Genomic DNA, 26,933 nt, shown 5'->3' on the forward strand with positions numbered 1-26,933 from the left:
ATGTGCCGACACTTGTGCATACCAGGATACTATTGTCTTTTTCGGACAAAAGTCAACTATTGTCCTTGAGAGTGTTTTTGAAATGAGGGCGGGTTTTTTGGTTCGTTATTTTGAAATTTTGTCCTTATCAGTTTTGTCCTCTAAAATGTGGCTCTAATCTCTATATGTGTCCATTCACATGTCAAAAACAAAAATTAACACATTTTTGCCAAGCATTATTATTTGTTTTCTCCTCTTTTTAGTCGAATTCATATTTATTTTATGTAACAAATAAGATTTTATGCATATTTTGATGTGGTAATCTGTGAAGTAAAAAGTGAATTTAATACTTTCATTAGCCATAAGTTTCAATTAAGCCTATAATTATATTGTTCTTAATAGTGAGTGTATATTTCAAATTGTGTTAAACTGTTTTGTGGACTCTAGTGGTGACCTTTTATGTTGCCAAAATAATGGGCCCCAAAGCACTTGCTAGTGCCTCATGTCCACATTTAGGGTAGGGATTGGGTCGGGTTCGGGTCGGATATAGTTATATCCGAATCCGAATCCGAATAATTTCACAGTATCCGAATCCGAATCCGAACCCGACTAATCCGATCGAATAACACTAAAAATTAAAAAAAAAACCCAAAAATTATATCCGAATCTGAATCCGAACCCAATATACCCGATTCCAAATCCGACCCGAATACATAAACGGATATGAAAATCAACCCGAACCCAATGTATTCGATAATCGGGTCGGATTCGGGTCTACCCGACCCGATTCCCTGCCCTATCCGCATTGGTAACATTTTCTTTCTTTGCACAAACAAAATTTTAGGGGGGTTGTGGACTCATTTGTTCCCCCTCCCCATGTGCCAAACAAATTGAAGTCAAATTAAAAGGAAATTAGAAATTACATCCTCCACAGACACCACCAAGTATGAACAAATGAATGGCTGTAATTATTCTAAGGGCAAAAGAGACCATTTATAGGGGAGTTGTTGGTCAATGGTTTGCCAAGAGCTAGCACTAGTACGGCAGGGTGTACTATCGGGAGTAATACTATGCGTACTAAGAACATGCACCAGCAAATTCTACCAAATGACGTGGCAAGCCTGTGTTTTTGACAAAGTCAAATTGTGACTCTTTGCTCAATAACTTTTCCAAATAGCAATCAGCCCCTTTCTATTTTCCCTCCATCTCCATCCGAATCAGTTGCAAAGTCTTTTTTTTACTATTCATGAAATTCTCCGGCGATAACCGATTTTTTCTGATCTTGTAAAATTGAATTGAGAAGACATGCTCCAAACATGATTTATTAATATTTGTGACTGATTGATAAAGATTGAAGCTGGACTTTTTGGTTATTTGTTGAAATTTGATAGGGTTGGATTATTGGATTTTGTAAGATTTTGAGTTATTAAACTTGAATCTTTGCTTTCCATTGTAAATTATGAGTTGGGGTTTGTTAGTTAGTATTTTTATCTTCTAGCTCTTTATTTATATTCTTAGTTCTTGGCCGAATTGCATTTGTGATCAAGTAACACTGGTTCTCCAATTAAAGTTTATCTTGAATCAACAAGCCGGCCACCAATACAACAAACAGCGGAAGCACAAACTAGTGGTGACCTGGGCTATCAAAACCATGGCCCAAAATATCGCCGAGATATCCGATATCTCGCCGATATATCTCGGTAAATTGGTACACCGATATCGATATTTCCTATATATATCCACCGAATATTAAACCCTTTTTTTTTCGAGATATATCGGAATTTCCGATATGAAAGTTTATATCGCCGATATAATCGATATTTCCGAGATAATCGATATATATCAGTTGACTTTTTGACCAATTGTTAATAATTCAATATTGAAATTTCTGAAATATCTGATATATCCGAGATATATCGGTGAGATATCTGATATTTTAGAAACTTTGGACTGGTCACCAAAAAAATCGAGATATCCGATATATCTAATATATCCGATATATCTAATATATCCGATATATCTCGGTTTTTGGGTACACCGATATATTAACCGATATCGAAATTTTGGGCCTTGATCAAAATTACATCAATGACAATAATCTTACAAAATGACAAAATAAACTATATTCAAAATTCATGTAACAATAATGACAATCATCTTACAATGAAGAACCCGACTATGATTATAGGGAGTTAGAAAAAGAATGGTACCTAAACTTAATTCTTAGAGCCTCGCCGTCGTTGAATGGGTTCTTAAATTCTCGCTAGAGAGATAGTCATGGAGGGAAAATAGAGGGGATGGTCGTTACAACCGAAGTTAATTTGACTTTGTCAAAAAAAAAAAGGCTTGCCGTGTCCTTTGGTAGAATTTGTTGGTGCATTTTCTTAGTGCTTAGAGCATCTCTAGGTGGTGGTAGCATACTCTTCAAATTTGAAGAATGCTACCACGAATCGATAAGAAATTTCACCAACTCAGGTGGTCGTATGAAATTCGTCAATGAAAATTTATTGGAGATGACCTCGCTACGACATTAGATCGGGTGGCGCCAAGATCATTTGTCGTAGCGACATTACAAATCGCCCCAAGTTCAAAAAAAACTCACGCGACATTCCCAAAGTAAAAAAAAATAATTTGTGCGACATTAGTAGTGGCCAAGCATTTCATTGGTGGCGTGGTGTTGGTCAAAGTCAAAAAAAAACTTGGAATGACATTAAGATCGGGCTGGCGACATTCTATATTGTCGCGCCCAAGATCCAAGATCCAAACCTCCGATTTGCGTAACAAGAATCGCGAGCAGACCCAGGTTATGCGACTACCGATCATTAATTACTTTAGAGTTGGAATTCCGAGAAATTCCGACGCATTTCTTCAAATTTGAAGAATGCGACCACGGATACGTCCACCTAGAGATGCTCTTATAGTATTACTCGTACTATCGGACCCCCTGGCTCCGCCATACGAGACTTTAATAATGATTCAATCAATTTATCCTACGTGCATGACGCCATGTCGCCATGACATTGACGTTCCACTTACAGGTCGCTGTGAGTCACCAGACTCTTGGCAAAAAAGAGATCGAGGCTAATGCTATGACAATCAATAATAATAATATTGTCTATTGATTCCAAATGCATCCAGTCGATTTCCCACTTTATTCTTCATTTCGATTCACTTTGCTTCCTTTTGTGGGAAATCAAAAAGTTGTAATAATTTTAAGAAATGTTTACAGGTTTTAAACGTGGTTTTCCAATTTACTGTTGCTATAATTGATATCTGCAGAAATCACAGTATATCCTGCTAGATAAACCTTTCTTTTTACCCTTAAATATTTTTTCCAAGGTTTTACTAGCTTCATTGAGCCAACTCCCAAGCATTCTCCGCATCTTGGCAATAGTATCAAAACACACGAGTTATTAACTAATTAATTACAACTTACAATTAGTACCATCGATGTAAGAATTACTTTTGATGCATTGCCATTACTTGTCAAAATTGATACTTTCAATAGAAATTTGGTTTGCTGATACAACATAAATGTAATATTAAAAAACTAAATATTTTGAAAGTGTTAGTTGTTACAAGAAGGAACAGCAAGAGCAAGAGCAAGAGCTCCATCTCATCATTATAATTTGTTCTTGTTGGTCAAGTTTCATTTTTTCTTATTTACATCTATATATATATATAAAAGCTCGCGCACATTCTCTCTCCTCACCATATCGCCTCATTTTGTATCTTAAGCAATATAATTGACTCCTAAAAAATCGGAAGAAATAATAATTAGTGACCTCCCCAGATTTGTTTAAACCTCTCTAATCTATTCTTAATTTTCTATAGACTCTTCAAATTAAAAAAATAATAATAACAAATTAAATAAACCTTATACAAATTCTATCGAAAACCTAACTTTTCTCCTGAAACTACAATTGTCTCTTATCTTCTTCCCTACCAAGCAAAAGTTCACAATACTCTATTTTCAATCGGGAGGATCGTTCTCTTTTGAACTTTAATCAATAAACAAGAACAACAACAAAATCACTGGCTGGAGTTGGCCAAGTCAGTTGAGAGAGCCTTAGTGTGATAAGCCGGAGCATTCAGAGCAGTTCTATATAAAGAAAAGTCGTTCTATTGCTTTTGGTGCAGCAGTGCGTTTCGACGATCAACAAAACATACCCTCCTTCCAAGCGTCGGTCAAGATAGATAGTCGATTCCGCCTTCCCATTCTTTTCTCCAAAGCGGGGGTTTATTGGTGTACGCCATATGCGCTAATCAACCCCGCCGGACGGAGCTTTGAGAAATTCTCGGTTTAGACCATTCAAAGAGCCCCAAGGATGAATAATCCCATGCCAATAGCGAGAACATGCTATAATTGACTCATTTCTTTGGAATCGAAAGATCTGCGAGATCCGAGTCCACGATGATCGATTAAACAAAGAAAAGTGAGAGAATTATACGGCTCGATCTCGCACTTGATCTGTTGTTGATACTGCCCCTAAGGCTTAATCAGGGTAAATTGGTGGTTCGGCATACCTACCAGTCTGATGGCTCTACAAATACATATGAGTATTGTCATAGCCCGAATTTCTAAACAATAACCAAGTGAATATTTAAAATATAAATATATCAAACATCACTAGGTTCACTTGTTTAAAAACCCAGACTATGACGGAAGATACTACACATACAAACCCTAATAACCATGTCATAAAATAATCAACTTAAATTAAAATAATCCCAATAATTATCCACAACTTCTTTATTAAGATAATATCTTTCCAAATAAAATATCAAACAAACTCTCAGAATAAAATTCCTCACTACCATGTTCTCATGCCATGAAAAAGGTAAACTCGTTATTACATTCTTCCAATAAAGAATCAAACCTAAACGAAAACTAACAGGTTGCTCCAGGCACGAATCCCAATCACACGCCGCGATTCCACTGCCTTCCACCTATGTTCCCAAGAACACACCCACGTTGCCAAAACAAAGCAAACATGGGTCAGCAAATTGAATTTCTTTGGTATGAGTAGACTAAATACATATAAACATTTCAAACTTTACTTATCCAACTAACACTTTAAATCTATCATAACCTAATCATTCTCGGCTTTGAAAGCAATGTAGTTTCGTCATCTCAACGGCATAGTTTCTTCCCAAAGCAAAACTTCCATTTTATTAACTTCCATTTTATTAACTCATTCTAATAACTCCTTTTAATATCTAAATAATTGAATTACACTTACCGATGTCCGTCATACATTTGTATAAGGGTAGGACCGGCGTCCTCAAGCACAAAATATTATTAAGTCCTACCCTCCCGCAAAAGAAAGTTAGAACTTGTATATATAACATATGTAGATATTCTATATGTATTCAAAGGTAAACCCAAGCGCACTTTCGTATAAAGAAATCCATTTATCTTATCAATTAATCAATTACTTTTCTTATACACCCCCTTTTTAGTACCTACTCCACGATTTGCACTCCACACATTTGCCAAATCACACATTCTGTGTGCCTCTCTCCTCCGAATACCACAATATCATAGCCATCTCCGGGCTTTCATACACATATTTCATAGCCTCTTTGGGCACAAAACTCGGGTCATTCATGGCACATTCAATGAATACCTTAGGTCATTCCCCACATTCAAGGAATACCTATCAAATCACTAATGGCCATTCATGGCACATTCAATGAATGCCCGGGTCATTCCCGCCACATTCAAGGAATACCCAATCCTACATTTCCGTTAATTAATGAAGGAATACAACTAACATAAAGGCGAATACCTTAGTTCCTCTTTAGGCGGTCCAAACCATCCGGTAATTCATGGCACATTCAATGAATACCCGGGTCATTCATGGCACATTCAATGAATACCCTTATATAACGCTAATGGGCCATTTATGACACATTCAATAAATGCCCACCTAACATATGACTTCATCAGTCATAAACTCAATTATAAAACTTGAGGCGTGGAGAGTTTTAAAAAGGGTGCGGTAAGTTTTGTTTACGTATTATTGAAATTTATTGTATATATTATTTTAGAGAACGAAGGAATATCTTGATTCAAGTATTTTTGGTTTACGCGTTATTAATTTCATGAATGTATAAGTGTCATAACGTTGTGTATCGTAAAAGACTGAAAAATCACAAAGCAGTAAATACACATACACAATTATATTTATAACGGTCCTAGCCTAAGTCAAACATGCTAGTAGTCCTAGACTTATCCTAATAGACCTAATCATAATTTTAGGAAAAAGTCAAATTTTCAGGTCAACTGGTCAAAGTCAACCCTGGTCAAAGTCAAAGTCCACTTTGGTCAACAGTCAAAGTCAGAGTCCACTCTGGTCAACAGTCAAAGTCAGAGTCCACAAACTCTTCTAACCCAAAGGCCCAAAGTCTAAGGCCCAAAAGTAAAAATCCAAAAGTAAAAAGATATTAGCCCACACGATTTTGGCCCAAGCCCAAATTCGTTTTTGCTACTGTTCATCTTCTTCCCTCATTCAACTTCCAGCCACCACCGACCACCACAACAGCCACCACCGGCCATCCATGACAAAAAAAACCCAGCGTTTTTCATCCTCGCAAAAACCCCTACCCACCTATCCTAACAATTCACAATTTCATCATACTGCAGAAATCCAAATCGACACCATTGATGCTCTACAGAGCTCCAATCGTCCCCTCTCCAGCACCCAAACAACCATTAACAAAACCTCACAACAAAACAATCAAACCCGACAAAATCCAAACAACAAAACATTCACACAACACATAAAATAATTGGAATGGTTTGGGTCTTGGTCGAACGCCATTAATGATCATTTTCAAGGCTTCGCGGCACTCCCACTCTCAAACAAATCTAAATACTTCACCATGCGGTTTCACCATTCCACAACATATACCAACCCAACAACAGAAAAAGTTCGGTAAAACTATACGGACCGAACTCTAATGAAAAACAAAGAAAAGCGTTTTGGGTTCTAAGGTTTCATGCTTAACCACGGTGTCGAAGTCTTCGATATCTCAATGCTAAACTTCGTCACGGTTTTATTTCTTGTATTGTTGAAAAAATAAGTATCTAACATAGTCGCACCATTAACGAGTCGGCACCTTAACAGAGTTTTCTGATCTTGTGACATTCGTGATAACTCGGTCGACACCATTAAAGAGGTTTACACTATTTCAATTCGGAAAACAAGATTTGGGATGAATAGCATAAACACATATAACAAAAAAACTTCGTGACTACTCATCGTTATAAACCGAGCGGCTTTCCTAAGCGAAAACCCCCCAAAGTCGTCGTCGACCTAAACCGGGGGCGATCTTTCTTGTTCAACCCCTTTTTTTTTCTCTCGGTAAAACTCTCCTTTTTTCTAAAACTCGCGTTTTGTTTTTCCCAAAAACTCTAACGTGAGAAACCCCTATTTTCTAGTTTTAAAACCTCCCCGAAAACCATTGTCACCAAATACGATGCGGGTTTAAAGCGGTATACTTGAAAAAACTTAGTTAGGTTTTAAAGCGGAACGCCTCGGAAAAAAACGGAAAAAAGCGTAAAAAGCGTGGGGCATAAAAAACGGGTTTAAAACGGTAAAACGGGTTTAAAACGTATAATACGTAAAAAAAACGGTAAAAACCGATGATAAATAATATAATAGATAAGGAGTTTGATTTTCTATAAAAGTGGAAAAAAAATAGACACATAAAATAAAAATAATAATAATACAAATGAAAGAAAATTCAAATACATGAAAGTATCAAATTATCATTACTCATCCAAATACTAGAAATTTTAGATTCAGTGCCAAAACACTATTCAAAATAAGATACTACTAATTACCAACCATAATGGCATAATTAAGTACTACAAATAAGTTAATAACTTTAAAATTTTCAATTAATTATTAATAGTCCAAAGCAAAATAGAACGGTCTCAATAAGTCAATCTAACGCCCACTCTTCAAAAAGGTAAACTCCATAACCCTTTTCTTTTCTAGCGTTTTCTTTTAGAAAAAAAAAAAAAAAAAAAAGTTTTAAACGGGAGACTTTCAAAATCTCGGGTTTTAAACGCTTTTTAAGTTTAAAACGGGTTTAAAACGTTTAAAACGCGTTTTGTTGAAAAACCCGGGTTTTAAACTGGAACCAGACGCCTCGGCAATATCTCGGGTTTTAAACGCGTTTTAAACCCGTATTTGGTGACAATGCCGAAAACAAGGGTTTTAAACCTATCTACTTACTTACGGGCTTTTATCCAAAAATTACTGGATATCTTATCTCTGTTATTTATTTACATTATTATTATTATAAATATTAATATTATTAGGAAAATAAAAGAAATAAAACACGGGGTGTTATAATATACACACCTTAAAAGGATCTCGTCCCGAGATTCAAGGTAGAGTGTAGATTAACCAAACAAACAGTACGTCAACCAATAAAAAATGAGACATACGTGTATACGTACACACCTTAAAAGGAATACACATATACAATATCATATAGATAGACATACTAATATGCAAAACACATACTTTGAAAGTGTGTCTATATACGTATTGAACCCAAGAAATACGTATATGCGCTAGCATACACAACTCAAACGAATAAACATAATTAATTTCTTCAATTGCTAACACTTATAAACCCATTATTTCACAATTTAGCAAAACCCATATTCTTCAAGTTAAATCATACTAAGAAGGCAATGTAGTTCCTCTCACACCGGGGCAGTTAGTTCCACTCTTAGTATTTCCCAACTAATCAAAGCGTGTAAAAATATACATATTATAATTTCCTTTTTAACGATCTTTCCTGTCAAAACTATTTGTTTAAAAACTCATATGTTTTATCCACCACCTTAGTGTTTACACATATATCAACATTTCTCTCAGTGTCTCACAAACACCACATGTTCGAAAATAAAAATATAAAACGTATAGACTGATTCATATTATCAACGGCCTACACTATGTCCACCATCACATAGGATCAAACACCTACAATGTGAGGCATGCATACTGGCTCACACACCAACGATATGCAAGTATACACTGGTTCACACACCAACGATGCATACTAACTCTCTACCATCACATAGGATCAAACACCAACGATGTGTGGTATGCACACTGGATCACACTCCAACGATGTACATGTACACACTGGATCACACTCCAACGATGCATACAGAGAGATGTTATGTATATTGGATCACACACCAACGATATACATAAGTTGGACAATATCAAATATTTCAAATCCAACATTTATCAAAAGGGTTTCTTTATTCCTTGGATAATTCCAATTTACTCAAATATGAAATTTTAAAATAACTATTTCTTCTTTAGTCAATACTTACTTAAAAATAGAAAACTCCGTTAGGAAAACAACACTATAACATGCAAAAAAAAATTCGATTATAAATTTCATAAGAAATTAACCGTTAAAACAAGCATTTTATTTTCCTAATCATATCCCAACATTCCACTATAAAAGTACACACAAAACAACAAACCAAACCAAATACCACAAATAAACACTCCTACTACCCATTCACCACAATCCGAGGATCACCTAGACCTTCACCTAGACTAACCTAAGCTCCGATACCAAAATGTCACAGCCCGAATTTCTAAACAATAACCAAGTGAATATTTAAAATATAAATATCTCAAACATCACTAGGTTCACTTGTTTAAAAACCCAGACTATGACGGAGGATACTACACATACAAACCCTAATAACCATGTCATAAAAGAATCAACTTAAATTAAAATAATCCCAATAATTATCCACAACTTCTTTATTAAGATAACATCCTTCCAAATAAAATATCAAACAAACTCTCAGAATAAAATTCCTCACTACCATGTTCTCATGCCATGAAAAAGGTAAACTACGTTTTTACATTCTTCCAATAAAGAATCAGACCTAAACGAAAACTAACAGGCTGCTCCAGGCACGAATCCCAATCACACGCCGCAATTTCACTGCCTTCCACTTATGTTCCCAAGAACACATCCACGTTGCCAAAACAAAGCAAACATGGGTCAGCAAATTGAATTTGCTGGTATGAGTAGACTAAATACATATAAACATTTCAAACTTTACTTATCCAACTAACACTTTAAATCTATCATAACCTAATCATTCTCGGCTTGGAAGGCGGGTGGTTCGTCATCTCAATCGGCATAGTTTCTTCCCAAGCAAAACTTCCATTTTATTAACTTCCATTTTATTAACTCATTCTAATAACTCATTTTAATATCTAAATAATTGAATTACACTTACCGATGTCCGGCCATTTGTATAAAGGGTAGGACCGGCCCCTACACAAAATATTATTAAGTCCTACCCTCCCTGCAAAAGAAAGTTAGAACTTGTATATATAACATATGTAGATATTCTATATGTATTCAAAGGTAAACCAAGCACACTCAGATAAACAAATCCATTTATTTTATAAATTAATCAATTACTTTTCTTATACACCCACCCTTTTAGTACATATTCCACGATTTGCACTCCACACATTTGCCAAATCACACATTCCTGTGCCCTCTCTCACCACGAATACCACAATATCATAGCCATCTACGGGCTTTCATACATATTTTTCAGCCTCTTTAAAACAAAACTTCGGGTCATTCATGGCACATTCAATGAATACCTTAGGTCATTCCGCCCACATTCAAGGAATACCTATCAAATCACTAACGGGCCATTCATGACACATTCAATGAATGCCCTGGGTCATTCCTGCCACATTCAAGGAATACCCAATCCTACATTCCCGTACACTCAAGGAATACAACTAACCCGCAAGGCGAATACCTTAGTTACTCTTTAGGGCAGTCCAAACCATCTGGTCATTCATGGCACATTCAATGAATACCCGGGTCATTCATGACACATTTAATGAATACCCTTATATAACGCTAATGGGCCATTTATGACACATTCAATAAATGCCCACCTAACATATGACTTCATCAGTCATAAACTCAATTCTAAAACTTGAGGCGTGGAGAGTTCTAAAAAGGGTGCGGTAAGTTTTGTTTACGCATTATTGAAATTTATTGTATATATTATTTTAGAGAACGAAGGAATATCTTGATTCAAGTATTTTTGGTTTACGCGTTATTAATTTCATGAATGTATAAGTGTCATAACGTTGTGTATCGTAAAAGACTGAAAAATCACAAAGCAGTAAATACACGTACACAATTATATTTATAACGGTCCTAGCCTAAGTCAAACATGCTAGTAGTCCTAGACTTATCCTAATAGACCTAATCATAATTTTAGGAAAAAGTCAAATTTTCAGGTCAACTGGTCAAAGTCAACCCTGGTCAAAGTCAAAGTCCACTCTGGTCAACAGTCAAAGTCAGAGTCCACAAACTCTTCTAACCCAAAGGCCCAAAGTCTAAGGCCCAAAAGTAAAAATTCAAAAGTAAAAAGATATTAGCCCACACGATTTTGGCCCAAGCCCAAATTCGTTTTTGCTACTGTTCATCTTCTTCCCTCATTCAACTTCCAGCCACCACCGACCACCACAACAGCCACCACCGGCCATCCATGAAAAAAAAAACCCAGCGGTTTTCATCCTCGCAAAAACCCCTACCCACCTATCCTAACAATTCACAATTTCATCATACTGCAGAAATCCAAATCGACACCATTGATGCTCTACAGAGCTCCAATCGTCCCCTCTCCAGCACCCAAACAACCATTAACAAAACCTCACAACAAAACAATCAAACCCGACAAAATCCAAACAACAAAACATTCACACAACACATAAAATAATCGGAATGGTTTGGGTCTTGGTCGAACGCCATTAATGGCTGTTTCAAGGCTTCACGGCACTCCCACTCTCAAACAAATCTAAATACTTCACCACGCACAGTTTCACCATTCCACAACATATACCAACCCAACAACAGAAAAGTTCAGTAAAACTATACAGACCGAACTCTAATGAAAAACAAGAAAAGGGCGTTTTGGGTTCTGAGGTTTACGCCCTTAACCACCGGTGTCGAGTCTTCGATATCTCAATGCTAAACTCATCATAGTTTTATTTACTGTATTGTTGAAAAAAGAAGTATCTAACATAGTCTGCACCATTAACAGAGTCGGCACCTTAACAGAGTTTTACAGTACTGTGACATTCGTATAACTCAGTCGACACCATTAAAGAGGTTTACACTATTTCAATTCTGGAAAACAGTATTACTGGGATGAATAGCATAAACACATATAACAAAAAAAACTTCAGACTACTCACTGTTATAAACCGAACAACTTTCCTTAAGCAGAAAACCCCCGAAGTCGACTGTCGCACGAAACTGGACGATCTTTCTTGTTCAAACCCCCTTTTTTTTTTCTCTCAGTAAAACTCTCCTTTTTTTCTAAAACTCTCGTTTTGTTTTTCCCAAAAAAACTCTACGTGAGAAACCCCTAATTTCTAGTTTTTAAAACCTCCCCGAAAACAAGGGTTTTAAACCTATCTACTTACTTACGGGCTTTTATCCAAAAACTACTGGATATCTTATCTCTGTTATTTATTTACATTATTATTATTATAAATATTAATATTATTAGGAAAATAAAAGAAATAAAACACGGGTTGTTATAAGTATGCTCCTACGGAAAGCAAGCAGAAAGTGGTTATCTATTAAAGAAAAGGTAAAATGTGAGTACCTATGGAATAAATATAGGCGAAGCATAGGACTTCCATTCCCCTTAATCTTGAACGAAGAATTTTATTTAAATAACATTTGCAATTTGCTTGGGCTAAAGTTAGTTGATGCTCCATTTGGTCTTATCCATATGTTGCATATCAATTTATAATTCTAATGTAGTACAAACAATGGCATAGAGACTTAGGTAGATGTTACTGACCTTGGGGATGTTGATATCACTTGATTATAGAATTAATCTGTATCAAAATGTTGGCGTAGTACTTTTCTCTCAGATGTTTATGTTACAAACTTAAATCTTTTAAAGATACAATATGTGAAGGACAAGAAAGCATTCGAAAATTCAGTAAGAGAATGAGTTATTGATTTGTGTATGTAAGTTTTAAGGCCTTACAAGTCGGTCTAATTTTGAATAGGAAAAGTTAAGTAAATAAGAATTTCATTCAGCCTTTTGAGCTTCGAATAACTGCACCAGTATTGCATTTGGTCTTCCTTGGTCAACTATAAATATTTTCAATACACATAATTTCTAAGAGTCAGTCAATTTTGGCATGCGATATATATGGAGGTAGTTTGTAGAATAGATCTTAAGGTGTCTGTTAAATGTACTAGCCAACATTTAAGCTTCACAATCTCATTCTATGTATGAGCACAAGGTACCTATTTCTCAAGAGTTTCTGCACGCAATATACCTACACATCTTTTGTCTCCTGTATAGGTCTCTAAAACCAAGTTTCAATACCATTCGAGGCAGTTGAGATCGAGGATCAGGGACAAACTACTTTCCAGCAAAGATACACGGTAAATTGAGTCGACTTTTTGCCTTTTATTAGTAAATTTTCTTTATCCAATTAAATTGTTGGAAAATAAATTATGTTGAAAGAAATGAGAATAGGGTCTGTCAGAGGCACAACAAATCACAGGTTCTTTTTGTGTTTACATTTTTTAAGTGGTTCTTTTTGCCATTTAAAACCTACTTTCATATGCATATACTGATTTTAAGATTTGAAGAGAGGCGAACTTTAAAAATGGAGGCAAAAGAAGCATCAAAGCGTAAAGATGTGATGGACTCCAACTTTTCCTACTCATTTCATTCACACTGACGAGCTCCTCGGTGGTCATGAGAGTAATAACAAACATAAACCTAGATCTATAAGAAGAATCACTGACAGGTGATAATTTTTGAAGTAACCTTCTTTGATTTCAAATGGATATTTCATTTTTCCGTAGGGTGGTGTTAAGTCTTGATCGAAGAAACCTTATGTTATTTCAAATGGATATATCATTTTTCTGCTGGATGGTCTTAAGTATTTGAGATGTGGTTTTATGGGATAATTTATAATAATCAAATGAATGTACTATCTATAGTGAACTTAGTGTAAAAGTGTCATAAAAATTTGCTCATGGAAGAGATCTAAATGGTCAAATTATATTGAAATTTTAGTTTTACTTACTTGAGGAAGTATCTTATATGTTTATGTAATTTTCTATATTCATGATATGATTCAATTAGGCATGGCATGATCCAGTTTGTAGCTTATTAGCTACTGAGTATTTAGAGGAAGTTATTAAGCAATTTCTCATCAATGAACTGTGTGTTCTTTTGTTATATTTTTCGTTTAATTTATTATATGTGTTTTTTCATTTTACTGGATTTACATGTTTTTCATTGACTTAAGCAATGAAGTGCACAATGCGGTTAAATCAGCCTTGCTGGAGATGAACGAGAAATATTTCAGGAGAAGGCACATAATAAGTGAACTGTGGAACTTCAAAGAGGGAAGTAGGGAGACACTAAAAGAGGGAATCCAGTCCATGTTAGAGATAACTAGAATAACTATAAGCGCATTGAAAGAGGGAATCTATCATATAAGCACTAAATCTTGCATTAAGTTTAGGTTTGTAGTTTTTATTTTGTTGTTTTTGGTTTAGAATTTATGCAGATGGTACCTTTGGTACTTTCTGGATGCACTAATAGTTGTTTAGTGTTGAATGGAAATATGAGCTGAAGATGTATGTTGCTTCTAAAGTTTGATGACAGTGAGCATGTTTTAAGGGACAGTTCTCCCCTATTATGAAATGAAGACTATTTTTCTCAGCATGAAAGCATCTTTTCCCTATAACTTTAGTTGTGATTTATGTATTGACATTTTTGTGTTTTGTTTGGATAAGGTCTATGCATTGGCATATATTTGGCTAAATTTCTAGGTTCTTGGCAAAAAAAAAAGTTGCATTAGTTTGCCTTCAAAGTGGTGTCCCTCTTTAGATTCTTCTTTCGATGAGGCCACTATTCTTTGTGAGAGTATTGCAAGAAAAGTCTTTCCACGCGAGTCCTATTCTGGATTTGTGACAAACTCAGAAAAGAAATTCTTGCTCCACTTCGTCAAGTACTGGAATTACCAGAGATTTACCTGAGTTCTAAGAAGTGGGACTCCCTTCCTTATAATCGAGTTGCCTCAATCGCAATGTCCAATTACAAGAAGCACTTTTTGAAACACGATGAAAACCGCTTCAATGAGTTCTTAGGCAAGGTTGAACGTGGAGAAGCAAAGATTGCGGTTGGAGCACTGTTTCCTCATCACATCATAAAGCTTAAACGGCGGGGGAGAATGATGGTGGTCGTGTTGCAGAGCTGCAGTGGAAGAGAATGATAGATGACCTCTCAGAAAAAGGTAAATTGCAAAACTGTATTGCTGTTTGTGATGTATCTGGAAGCATGAGTTGTCACACCCCAAATTTCCAGACAATATTTAAAACAATTATATTTAATTATCTGGAAACCCGGGGTGAAACAAAACCCAAAACCTTGTTATCAAACACGATATATACAAAAACTAAAATCAAAAGAAACGAAAAGGAAAAGTCCTTAAATCACATTATTCAACTATAAAGAAACTAACCAACTCTTCAGAAAATCTTAAACCAGAAGACTCCAAGAGCAACTCCAAATCACGTCTCTTTATCCACTGCACTCCACCATCTATGTTCCCAAGAACACACCCACGTTACAAAACAAAGCAAACATGGGTCAGCAAATTGAATTTGCTGGTATGAGTAGACTAACCACAAAATATATATAACAATATTTCAAATTAATAAATATAACATTTCTAACCATTTCAACTTGGAAGACAATATAGTTCCGTTTTTTTTCCAAAGCGGTGTAGTTTCTTCCCAAGTAAGATTTCATCCCCAATATACAAATTTCATGAATCTCATATAACAATTTTCGTCATTCCCACTTTCCAAAATAACTCACAACATAAATACCACTTATATTCCATTTATTAAATGCACATATGATAACCTAATTAGATATGAGTTTGGTATACCTTACCTTTAAGCCAACACGTCGTCTTAGGGTAGGGTATTTACGTCCCTGCAGAAAAGATTAATAGATCCTACCCTCCTGCAAAATAGAGTTAGACATCACAATAAAATGATTTATCTCAGCCAGTCAAATTTCCATTCATAACCAAACCTCATTCAAGACATTTAAGTCTAATTGATATAACTTGGTTCGTCCCCATATTCGAGAATACCACTTATCATAATACCTATATCAAGGGTAGTCATTCATATGACATCATTACGTCATAAAATTTCTGCGTGCATAATCATAGATCTCAGACTATCACAAGTCATTAATAGTTTCGTAACAACATATCAAGTTATAGTCAATTCACAGTCACATTTCACATCCATAACTTCACACAATTCATATACTTTTACTTAAAAACCACTCGTCTATTTATGAGAACGGAAAAATATCACAACCAAAGAGTACATTCATCCCTTGTGAGTATCAACTCACTCAAATCACATAAATATTTCTCATAAGAAATCATATACATCATATGCAATAACTCCATCACACGTAAAATCAATATTTTTACTTTGCTTATTAATTATCTTGTTGACTCATTTATTCAAAGACACAGCCCAACCTTTAGATCCTATTCCACGATTTTCACTACACACATTTGCCAAATCACACATATCCGTGTGCCTCACTCACACCGAGTACCACTACAAGACATATGTCCCAAGCGGGATACGCTTTCTAGGAAACATACTTTCATCTTGTAAACTTCGTAACTTGTGAGTCACTGACCATCTACGGGCTTTCCATACACATAATCACAAAGCCTCTTTGGGCATAACAAAAATATCAGGTCATTCATGGCACATTCAATGAATACCTTGGGTCATTCCCGCCACATTCAAGGAATACCCATCATAACACTAACGGGCCATTCATGGCACATTCAATAAATGCCCTGAGTCATTCCCGCCACATTCAAGGAATACCCAAACCTACATTCCCGTACATTCAAGGAATATGACCAACCCGCAAGGCGAATACCTTAGTTCCTCTCTAGGGCAGTCCAAACTATTGGGTCATTCATGGCACATTCAATGAATACCCGGGTCATTCATGGCACATTCAATGAATACCCATCTATCACATGACATCACAAGTCATAATATCTCATTACCAAATCCTGAGGTGTGGAGAGTTCTAAAGATGTGGGCGACACATTAAAACATTATTATCACTTATAATTATACTAGCATTACTCATGTCAAAACAGACCACACATGCAGAGAGTCATTTTCGCGCGTCAAGGCAAATCAAGCACTTAAATATCATTGAATGTAAACGAACTTATAATCAAACAACTACAATTTACATAACCGCACTCATATACACAATATCGTAAACAAATAGTTCATTAGCCCAAATTCAAGTCCACACACACTAATGTCCAAAACAGATCCACATATACTAAAGTCTATATTCATATATAACTTCTATCTCACACATATATATTTATGTAGTCTCAAAACAACAGTAATTTCTAACACAATCACATAGTTATCACACAAACTAATATATATATTATAGATATAGTGTAGTGTAGTGGCTGCACTTTTGCTCAAAGCTGCCTACGTATCCAAATCTTTCAAGATTGGAATCAAGCCTTCGTAGTTCTTACCAGCCATATAGTCAATGCTATAGTTTTTCCTACATTCATCCAAATGACATGTAACTTAATTATCTAGAAACTAGGGTAGGTAGACATACTTTTTCATATAGAACTCGAAGTCCCAACCTCAGCCTATCTAGAAGAAAACTTAAGTTGAAAACGGTAAAAATCCTAATTTTTAGCAAACTAGATTTCTGATGGACTATCTTCCGAATGACACAACATTTTCCACAGGTGTCCAAATGCATCGAGGCTTTTTGCGTTGAAAAGATAACACACAGAACTTACTTTCTTATGTTTTACAAAAAATCTAACTCTCACTCTAACTATATGAAAACTGGACTCGAACACACTGCGCAGAAACTGAATTCTGCCACACTGTTTTCTGTCAACCAAACTTCTAGACATCATAGCTGTCTCCACAGGACTCAGAATTGGACAAGGCCAATTGAGTTAGAAAGAAGACTCATAAAAATTACTTTTTCATGTTTTACAAAAACTCTAACTCTCCCCCTAGCTTTATGCAATTTGTGATCAAATCCTATGCAGAAAACTATTTTCTGACGAATAGAATTTCTGACGCATAGAATTGTCACCAATACGTTTCGTTGTGCTGAGCATATGGCAAATTCATATACGGACTACATAGTCAACCTAAAGCGAAGGCAACATTCAGCAGTAATATATACTTTTAACAAAACTTAGAAAAAAATAATCAACTAAATATAATAAATTTAAAACGTACCTGAACATCTTGGGCATTAACATCAAGCTGATCAACAATAAGAAACCGAAACCTCGAAGAATCAAAATTTGTACCCGACCCAATCACACGGTTACCGGAAACCCATAAGTGAGACGAAAATCCATTGAGTACCAAACTCCATGTATGTTTCAATGAAACAATGACTTGCAAACTCGGAGACCATCAACATAAAGTATAACACATGAGCAGTGGTGGCAATTCGTTAACTTGAAACTTAGAAGTAAAATCATGGTCCGAATCTGTTCACCTTCCTAAGGCATGTGATGTTGACCTCAATAGCAGGTTGGTTTTTCAGCAAAATTCAAAACAACCAATCAGATGTGGATGGCACACATACACCTATACTTTGATTAGCTAATCATTTAAGTATCTGGACCGTCAAAGATGATGAATGCTCACAAGGTAAAGTTTAAACCAAAGAATCTCTACAGTGATTCGTGATTTATATACAACTTGCAAATGGAAGCTTTAACACTGTAACTCAGTAAACATGAGTCAATGCATCAGCCGGGTTAGAACCAATCACTAAAATCGAAAATCGAATCAGGTGAATATTTTGCCAACGGGTATAACATCGAAACAACGTTAAATTCCTTTGTGACAATTCACTAGATATTTGCCTTGCACCTTGAGAGCCAAAATTAATAGAAGATCTGTAACATCTATATGACGGTGTATCACTATATATAAGCATGCGTGGAATATATGCCACGAAGAACCCGATGCGCTTATGAAGCGGATCCCAAGTCCAACAACCTAGCTACTTGTAAACACCCTTAATCCAACAAATCATAGAAAACCATTATACGCTCTCCGTATCTCCAGTAAGAAGCCTCCCTTTTTCTCTCTCAGTAAAACTCCTCCTCTCCTTTTTTTTTCAAAACCCCTCAAAAATAGGAAATTGGGTTTATCATCTTTACCCTATCTCTTTCTAATAATTATCCTTTTTATTTTATTTTATTTATTCTTATTATTAATATTAATCATATATTATAAAAATAATAAATAGAAATAGCCGGGTGTTATATGAGTGGTGAGCCAATGGAGGTCTGTGTAGCTCTCGCTCTTTTGCTCTCTGAGCTGAGTGAACACCCATGGAATGGACAGGTAATAACCTTTAGTGAGAATCCAAAGCTTCACAAGATTGAAGGAGGGAATCTGCGTTCCAAGACTCAATTTATTCGAAGGATGGAAGCAGGATATAACACATATTTTCAGAAAGTTTTTGACCTGTTTTTACAAGTTGAAGTTGCTGGAAACTTGGATAAAGATAAAATGATTGAGAAAGTTTTTGTTTTCAGTGATATGGAGTTCGATAATGATGGTGGTCGTGTTGCAGAGCTGCAGTGGAAGAGAATAGTAGATGACCTCTCAGAAAAAGATAAATTGCATAACTGTATTGTTGTTTGTGATATATCTGGAAGCATGAGTGGTGAGCCAATGGAGGTCTGTGTAGCTCTCGCTCTTTTGCTCTCTGAGCTGAGTGAACACCCATGGAATGGACAGGTAATAACTTTTAGTGAGAATCTAAAGCTTCACAAGATTGAAGGAGGGAATCTGCGTTCCAAGACTCAATTTATTCGAAGGATGGAAGCAGGATATAACACATATTTTCAGAAAGTTTTTGACCTGCTTTTACAAGTCGAAGTTGCTGGAAACTTGGATAAAGATAAGATGATTGAGAAAGTTTTTGTTTTCAGTGATATGGAGTTCGATAATGTCAGACGTCCATATGGTGGTTGTGGTGGGTAACCTGGGTACCTATATGTTGGATTTCCCCCGGGCTACGGATACAATACAGTGGTGCAAGAAACCAATTGGGATACATATTATAATGTGATAAAAAAGAAGTTTGAGGAGAAGGGATACACAGTTCCAGAGATGGTATTTTGGAACCTTAGAGACTCAATGGCCACGCCGGTGAGTAGTCATCAGAAGGGATCAAATTATTCCTTGGTGGGGAAGATATGCCAGACTCGGAGGGTGTGATGGAATTGGCTCTAAGTGGTCATGTTCTGTTAGTTGGCTATCATATGCTAATGGGGCTAGAACTGATTCCGCTTCTTGAAGAATTCTTGAGAAAGAAGAAAGTTATGATGATCAAAGTTATGATAATTGTCATCTAACTCATTCACTCTTCTTTATCCTACTCATTCACTCATCTTTTTCCTGGTGGTGCACGCAAGGCTCTTCATCATAAGGTGCTAAGCTCTTCTATTTTTAGTTTTGAGTTTAATTCTTCTTCTTTCCAAAGTAATTTATTTATTTTTAGTTTTCTTTTAAATGCTCTCCACCTATTAACTGGATGATGATATCGATTGCTGAGATGATACCATGGACAAAATATTTGTGCTTTATTCACTGTTGTTGAATTGACTTGGCAGGCTCAGATGCCTTACAGGTGGTCCAATAAGCCTGCATTACTGAATTTTTCCATGCCGCACACTTCCTTCAGCATCGGTTGCAGGTGTTGCCTGTGGTGCTCAAGTGTACGGTATGGTTTTTATAAACCTTTTTTTTTTACTCATTTTGTGTAGATATTGAGCTATTGATCGAACCGCTTAAATCTCTAAATGTAGAACACGTATGGAATTCCCTTTTGGCTGGGATCTCCCTAATCTATTCTTAATTTTCTGTGGACTCCTTAATTTCTGTATCTCGCCTGTTTTCAGTAAAAAAATCAAATGAAATTTCGAAATAAAAACAAAAATATAATCAATCCAAATATTTCCCATCGAAATATGTTCTTCACAATTCAATAGACCATCAAACTGTTCTTCTCTGTCGAACAGCCTCCACAAAATTTCCCAAAAAAAAATCGATTAACTCTCCCTTTCTTCTCTAACAGGCACAATATTTTTCTCTCTCCCTCTTATTCTTTGATCAACAACTAACAATAACAAGACAACTATCAAGAGACAGATGGTGTTGAAAGGAGTTCCCTTGACCTAACTAATTTGCTTGGCACACCATTCCACTGATGCCATGCAAGGAACGGATCTGCCACCATGGTTTAAATAAGATTCATAAAAATCATTGGAGTGTGATGAATAAGATGACCACTGCAAGGTCATTCTTTGCATGTGGTATAATTGATGAGATGGTATACTTATAGATGGCAACTGTAGAGTGGAGGATCGAGGTTTGAAGACGCACCACGGACATTAATTGAGAACAAACTCAAACTGGCCTAGATGGATGCGCGTCTTAAGAAAATAGTCTCGATTGAATGGAAGACCTTTGAGTTCATGAAAAACAATGCAAGGACGATCACAATTGTCGAGAGGGCTAGGGGTTTCTCAACCAAGGTTGATTTTTTAATAGTTTACGGTAAGTGGATTGTCGACAAGCTTGCCACTTTTGATAATAAGGAAGTTAAAGTGGGTATTGTGGGAAAGAAGAGGTTTGAAGATCTTGATATCTTGCTAGAGATCAAGAACAACAGATCTGGCTTATTCATATCTTTACTTTTTATTTCGAAAAGGTTTCGAAAAGGGGTGATTACAATCTGCTGTCCGGTAGGGGAGAGGAATTTTGGCTTGTCAACATTCAAAGAAGCATTACTCCTTTTTTGTATATCCGCTCCAATCCTGGTTACTCACCAAATACCAACAACTGGTGTGCTACTACAGAATGTTGGAGGTGCAGCAAGAGTGGTGGTGAAACATGGGTATGCAGATCGTGCCAATAGACTCAGAAATTCTGCATTAATGGTGGAGTCTAAGAGGACTGACGTTGACTGGTCGAAAATTCCTGAGTTATTGAAAGACATCTTCAATCTGCATAAAATTCCTTAGTTGACATGCGTTAATAGTCGCAAAGCTATGATGGAGCTGTCCACCATAGAGGAAGTTGAGAGGTTGCTCAAAGCCCCACGGATTGAGTATCAACAGGCTAAACTCAGTTTTCGAAGGTGGAGACCGGCATCGGAAACGATTGATCCGTCGTGGCTACACAAACGTAAACGATGGATTGAGTTTCTCGGAATCCCATTGCATCTATGGTCTGTAGAAGTCTTGTAAAACCGTGTTCCGGCTTTGGGAGGTTTTATAAGGTCAAGGAAGAGATGGGGAGACTATAGAAGTTTCGTGTTAAGATCTTAGTGGATGATTGCGATTCTGGCGAAGATTCCTAACATTCTACCGTTGATTGATGAAGGTATTACCTATCCGATCGAGTCTTTGCCTGAAATTGATGACCTTCACTTTGGGAAATTAGTTGAGGAAGGAGGCGAGTTGCATCCCGGGTCGACTCAAAAAGATCTGAGACTTCGTTCCTATCTTTGAGGTGGCCACAAATGGTAGAGAGAGTCGATTAATAGAAACCCACGGGGAGCATTGTATCGATGAGGTTTTGGGGTTCAAACTGACACACACCGAGCAATTCAAAATTCAAATTCACGTGGAAGTAGAATGGATGAAAGCGGCCGCATATACAGGCCCATAATGGTTCGAAGAGGAGATGCAAGGGTCGTAAGAGCAGGCCCAAGGAGATTTAGGTTACATTGGACCTTTTGATACAAGTCTGATGGACTCTATGTTCCAGATACATTTTCTGGAGTTACAGGTCGGGTGTGTAGTGGGCCTAATCTTAATATAGCCCAAACTTCACCATCACCAATTCAGTTGCGCGTGCGAAGTCTCATTGTTTGCTCTGCTAATAACTTGGCCAGGGATAATATGAATGTTGAAGGCAGGGGTGTAGATGGGAACATAATAGTAGAGGTCGATGATGGGAATTGGGGATCGGCTTCTTCTTCATCCTCAGGAGAGATGGAGGAAGAGAAGTCTGAAGATGAAGAGTTGCTTATCGACTCTTTGCAGAACCAAAACAAAACAAATAGTGCGGATAATGTCTCTCGAGTTAATGAGACGCAATTATCTGAGAATTGGGTTGCTGACACTGTAATTCCTTTGGGTACAATGTTGGGAGTCACTACGGGTAGCAAAGGTGCAGGGGATCTGTTGAAAGCCATCAATAGGAGGGCTGAGATGGAATTGCAGATTCTGAAAACAAATACAGAGGTTATGGAAAAGGGAAAATCGGTTTCTAATGTCGACTAACATCATGACATGGAACATGAGGGGATCTACGAACAAAGAAAAAGCTCGTAGATTAAGAAGGCTTATTCGTAAGCATAGACCGATGATTGTGGCATTGCAAGAAACAAAAAAGGAAGTATGTAATGAGAAATTTATCATGCATCTTTGGGGGAGAAGTGCGCATGCATGGGATTTTATCCCTTCTATCGGGATATCTGGAAGATCAGGGGGGCAGTTAGTGATATGGGATCTGAGATAGAGTGGTATGCGGGATTCTCTTAAAGGGGCTTTCTCTTTATCACTCATTTGTCTATCTAATGTAATGGGGTTAAAATGGGTGTTCACAAGTGTGTATGGGCCAGTTGATGCAGCAGATAAGGTGCAATTTTGGAAAGAACTAGCTGATGTAAATGGCTTGTGGGATTTGCCATGGTGTATAGGAGGGGATTTTAATAGTATAAGATTCACAGAAGAAAGGAGAAACAGCAGCAGAATCTCAAAAGACATGAGAATGTTTATTGAATTCATTGACAGTTTTGGGTTGATGGACTTCACTCTGTCCGGAGCTAAATTCACATTCTCGAATCACCACGAACGTCCCAAGATGAGCAGAATTGATAGGTTCTTGGTGAGTACGTCGTGGATTGAGCATTTTGATGAGCATGGGGAGCAAGCACTGGGGTATAATCTTTCCGATCATCGTGTTATTCTCTTGGAAAAATGCCATGCTGAAGGAGGTCCTTGTCCCTTTAAATTTGAATTAATGTGGCTGGAAAAGCGAGGTTAATGGAGGGATGGTGGAATGAGACTGATAGTTGTGGGAAGCCGGGGTTCATCTTTAATAAGAATCTTAAGCATTTGAAACTCAAATTGCGAGAATGGAATAGGGATAAGTTCGGTAGAATTGATCTGAAAATTAAGGAATGTCAGAAAATATTGGGTGGTTTGGAACAAAAGAGGAACAAATGGATCTCTCTAACCGGGAACTTGTTCTTAAAGATGAAACAAACAAGATATTGGAGCAACAATTTGAGCAGGGGAAGAAACTTATTGGTTTTCAAGGGCAAAGACTAAATGGAACAAGGAAGGGGAGAGGTGCAGGCTATTTCCATCGGATTGCTAATGCTTTCGTTTTCATAGCAATTCGATTACAAAAATTAAAATTGATGGCGATGGGTTAAAGATCAGGTGGTAATGAAAAAGCACATTGTTGATTACTATTCCAGTCTATACAAAGAGTAATGTTTTGACAGACCTACTCTTGATGGGCTAGAGTTACCGTGTATAGAGGAGGAACTAGCTGTATGGATGGAGAGGAACTTTGAGGAAGATGAAGTCAAAAGGGCTCTCGACTCTTTAGCAGGTGAAAAATCTCCTGGACCAAATGGATTTGCAATGATAGTGTACAAAAGTTGCTGGCACTTTATGAAAGATTCTGTCATGGAGGTGATCCGTGAACTGCAGGAAAACTCATTTATTAACTGGAGATTCAATTCTACTTTTATCACATTGGTTCCGAAAGTGGGTGGGGCAGCTATAGTGGCAGAATACAGACCTATCAGCTTACTGGGTGGAGTGTATAAGATCATAGCTAAAGTGTTAACACTTCGGCTTAAGAGTGTGATGCACAAACTGGTTGGGGCATATCAAGGATCATCTTTAGAGGGACGACAAATTCAAGATGCGGTTTTGATAGCAAATGAACTTATTGATGCCCGTCGAAGGAATGGTGATCCTGGACTGATTTGTAAGATTGATTTTACGAAAGCATTTGATAGTGTAAGCTGGTCCTTCATTGACTATTTCTTGGGGTAGATATGGTTTGAATTAAATGGAGGCGGTGGATCAAAGCATGTTTATCTACAGCACACTTTTCAGTCCTGGTCAATGGCAGCCCTGAAGGATTCTTCACTAGCACAAAGGGCCTGCGACAGGGAGATCCTCTATCCCCATTGTTGTTTGTGCTTGTCGCGGAGTCACTAACAAGGATGGTATTCAAAGCTCAAGACAATGGTATGATTATAGGGTTTAAAGCTTCAGCTACAAGTCCGGGTATTCCCATACTCCAATACGCCGACGATACTATCTTCTTTTTTGATGCTAGAGAAGACCAAGTGCTCAATTTAAAGGCTATCCTAATGTGGTTTGACGCGGTCTCAGGGTTGCATGTTAATCTGAGTAAGTCTAACCTATATGGAGTGAATGACATCCCCAATTTGGATACTTTGGCCATGGTTTTGGGTTGTAGGACTGGTTCATTACCATCATCATATCTGGGGTTACCGTTAGCTGCTGGGTATAAGGCCAAAAGTATGTGGAACCCAGTCATTGAAAGATGCAGCAAAAGATTAGCTATTTGGAAGCGCAAATATTTGTCAAAAGGAGGTAGGATTATCCTTATCAAGTCCACACTTGCTAGTATGCCCGTCTACTTTCTTTCTTTACTCATTATTCCAGTATCCGTGGCTGAATTACTTGAGAAAATGATGAGAGACTTTCTTTGGGGTACGACAAATGAGGGGCAACGTTATAATTTGATATCTTGGGAAAGAGTATGCCTTCCAAAACAGTATGGTGGACTTGGTTTTAGACGTATTCGAGATGTGAATGCCTCTTTGCTTTCTAAGTGGATTTGGCGTTTTGGTAGTGAAGAAGAGGGTTTGTGGAAAGATGTGATCGAGGGGATAAATATGGAGTTGTCGAACGGGATGGTTCACGAAAAAAGTCACCAATCACATGGATGCTGTCTTTGGAAAGGAATCATGAATCACAAAGATATGGTGGTAGAGAGAGAGTTAAGTTTCAAGCTTGGAAAGCGGAGAAAGAATTATGTTACAGGATGATAAGTGGTGCTCATAAAATGCCTCTAAAAGAACGTTTCAAAGATTTGTATGTCATTTCTAGTAACAAGTCTGGGACTGTTCAGCAACACGTTATATGGGATAATGGTGTACAGTCGTGGGATCTGAAATTTAGAAGGAATTTGTTCGATAGGGAGCTATTACAAATCTGTGAGTTTCTGGATTTGCTTGCTACTCAAAGGGTTAATGAAGATCATGATAAATGGAAGTGGTCAGGGAAGGTTCAACCGTTTACTCCGAAGTCAATGTATGAGCTGATCGAGGAAAAGAGGATACAAGCTTTGCACTTGGGAGCCCTTAATTTTCCAGTTAGCAAAGTTTGGAATAATAGAGTTCCAACCAAAGTCTCATTCTTTGTTTGGGCTTTATGCTGGGGGAGGACCTTGACGTGCGATAATCTTCAAAAGAGAGGCAAAATCCTAGTTAACAGGTGTGTCATGTGTACTAAAGAGGAGGAAACTATTCAGCACTTATTCATGGATTGTGAAATCACACAAATTATATGGGATTATTTCATGCATTCTCTTAAGTGTCGGGGTGACGCATCACAAAGGTCGATGGGGCAGTTCAACCGCAAGCC

At 37.0% G+C, this 26,933-nt stretch overlaps 2 protein-coding genes and 1 long non-coding RNA gene across 3 annotated transcripts; all 3 read left to right on the forward strand.

Moving 5' to 3' along the window:
• The first annotated feature begins 12,913 nt into the window (after window positions 1–12,913).
• On the forward strand, window positions 12,914–14,813 carry LOC147500084 (uncharacterized). The gene is made up of 2 exons (XR_015196191.1): window positions 12,914–13,616; window positions 13,707–14,813. It is a non-coding gene; the product is annotated as an uncharacterized LOC147500084 (long non-coding RNA).
• A 4,678-nt stretch (window positions 14,814–19,491) lies between these two features.
• LOC147500085 (uncharacterized) lies at window positions 19,492–20,953 on the forward strand. The gene is made up of 2 exons (XM_086559256.1): window positions 19,492–20,651; window positions 20,835–20,953. Exon 1 carries the CDS (start codon window positions 19,492–19,494, stop codon window positions 20,200–20,202), a length of 711 nt encoding a protein of 236 aa, XP_086415382.1. The 3' UTR covers window positions 20,203–20,651; window positions 20,835–20,953.
• Window positions 20,954–23,814: 2,861 nt separating this feature from the next.
• Window positions 23,815–24,279, forward strand: LOC147500086 (uncharacterized). The gene has a single exon (XM_086563599.1). The coding sequence runs from the start codon at window positions 23,815–23,817 to the stop codon at window positions 24,277–24,279; it is 465 nt and encodes a 154-aa protein (XP_086419725.1).
• The last annotated feature ends 2,654 nt before the right edge of the window (window positions 24,280–26,933 follow it).

Source organism: Coptis chinensis, chromosome 5, assembly GCF_015680905.1.
Source record: "Coptis chinensis isolate HL-2020 chromosome 5, ASM1568090v1, whole genome shotgun sequence".
NCBI classification, from domain to species: Eukaryota; Viridiplantae; Streptophyta; class Magnoliopsida; order Ranunculales; family Ranunculaceae; genus Coptis; species Coptis chinensis.

Excerpts from the sequence above, each read along its gene's own strand:
- LOC147500085 (XM_086559256.1), top strand. The coding sequence starts at position 19,492 with ATGGAGGTCTGTGTAGCTCTCGCTCTTTTGCTCTCTGAGCTGAGTGAA.
- LOC147500086 (XM_086563599.1), top strand. The coding sequence starts at position 23,815 with ATGGGGTTAAAATGGGTGTTCACAAGTGTGTATGGGCCAGTTGATGCA.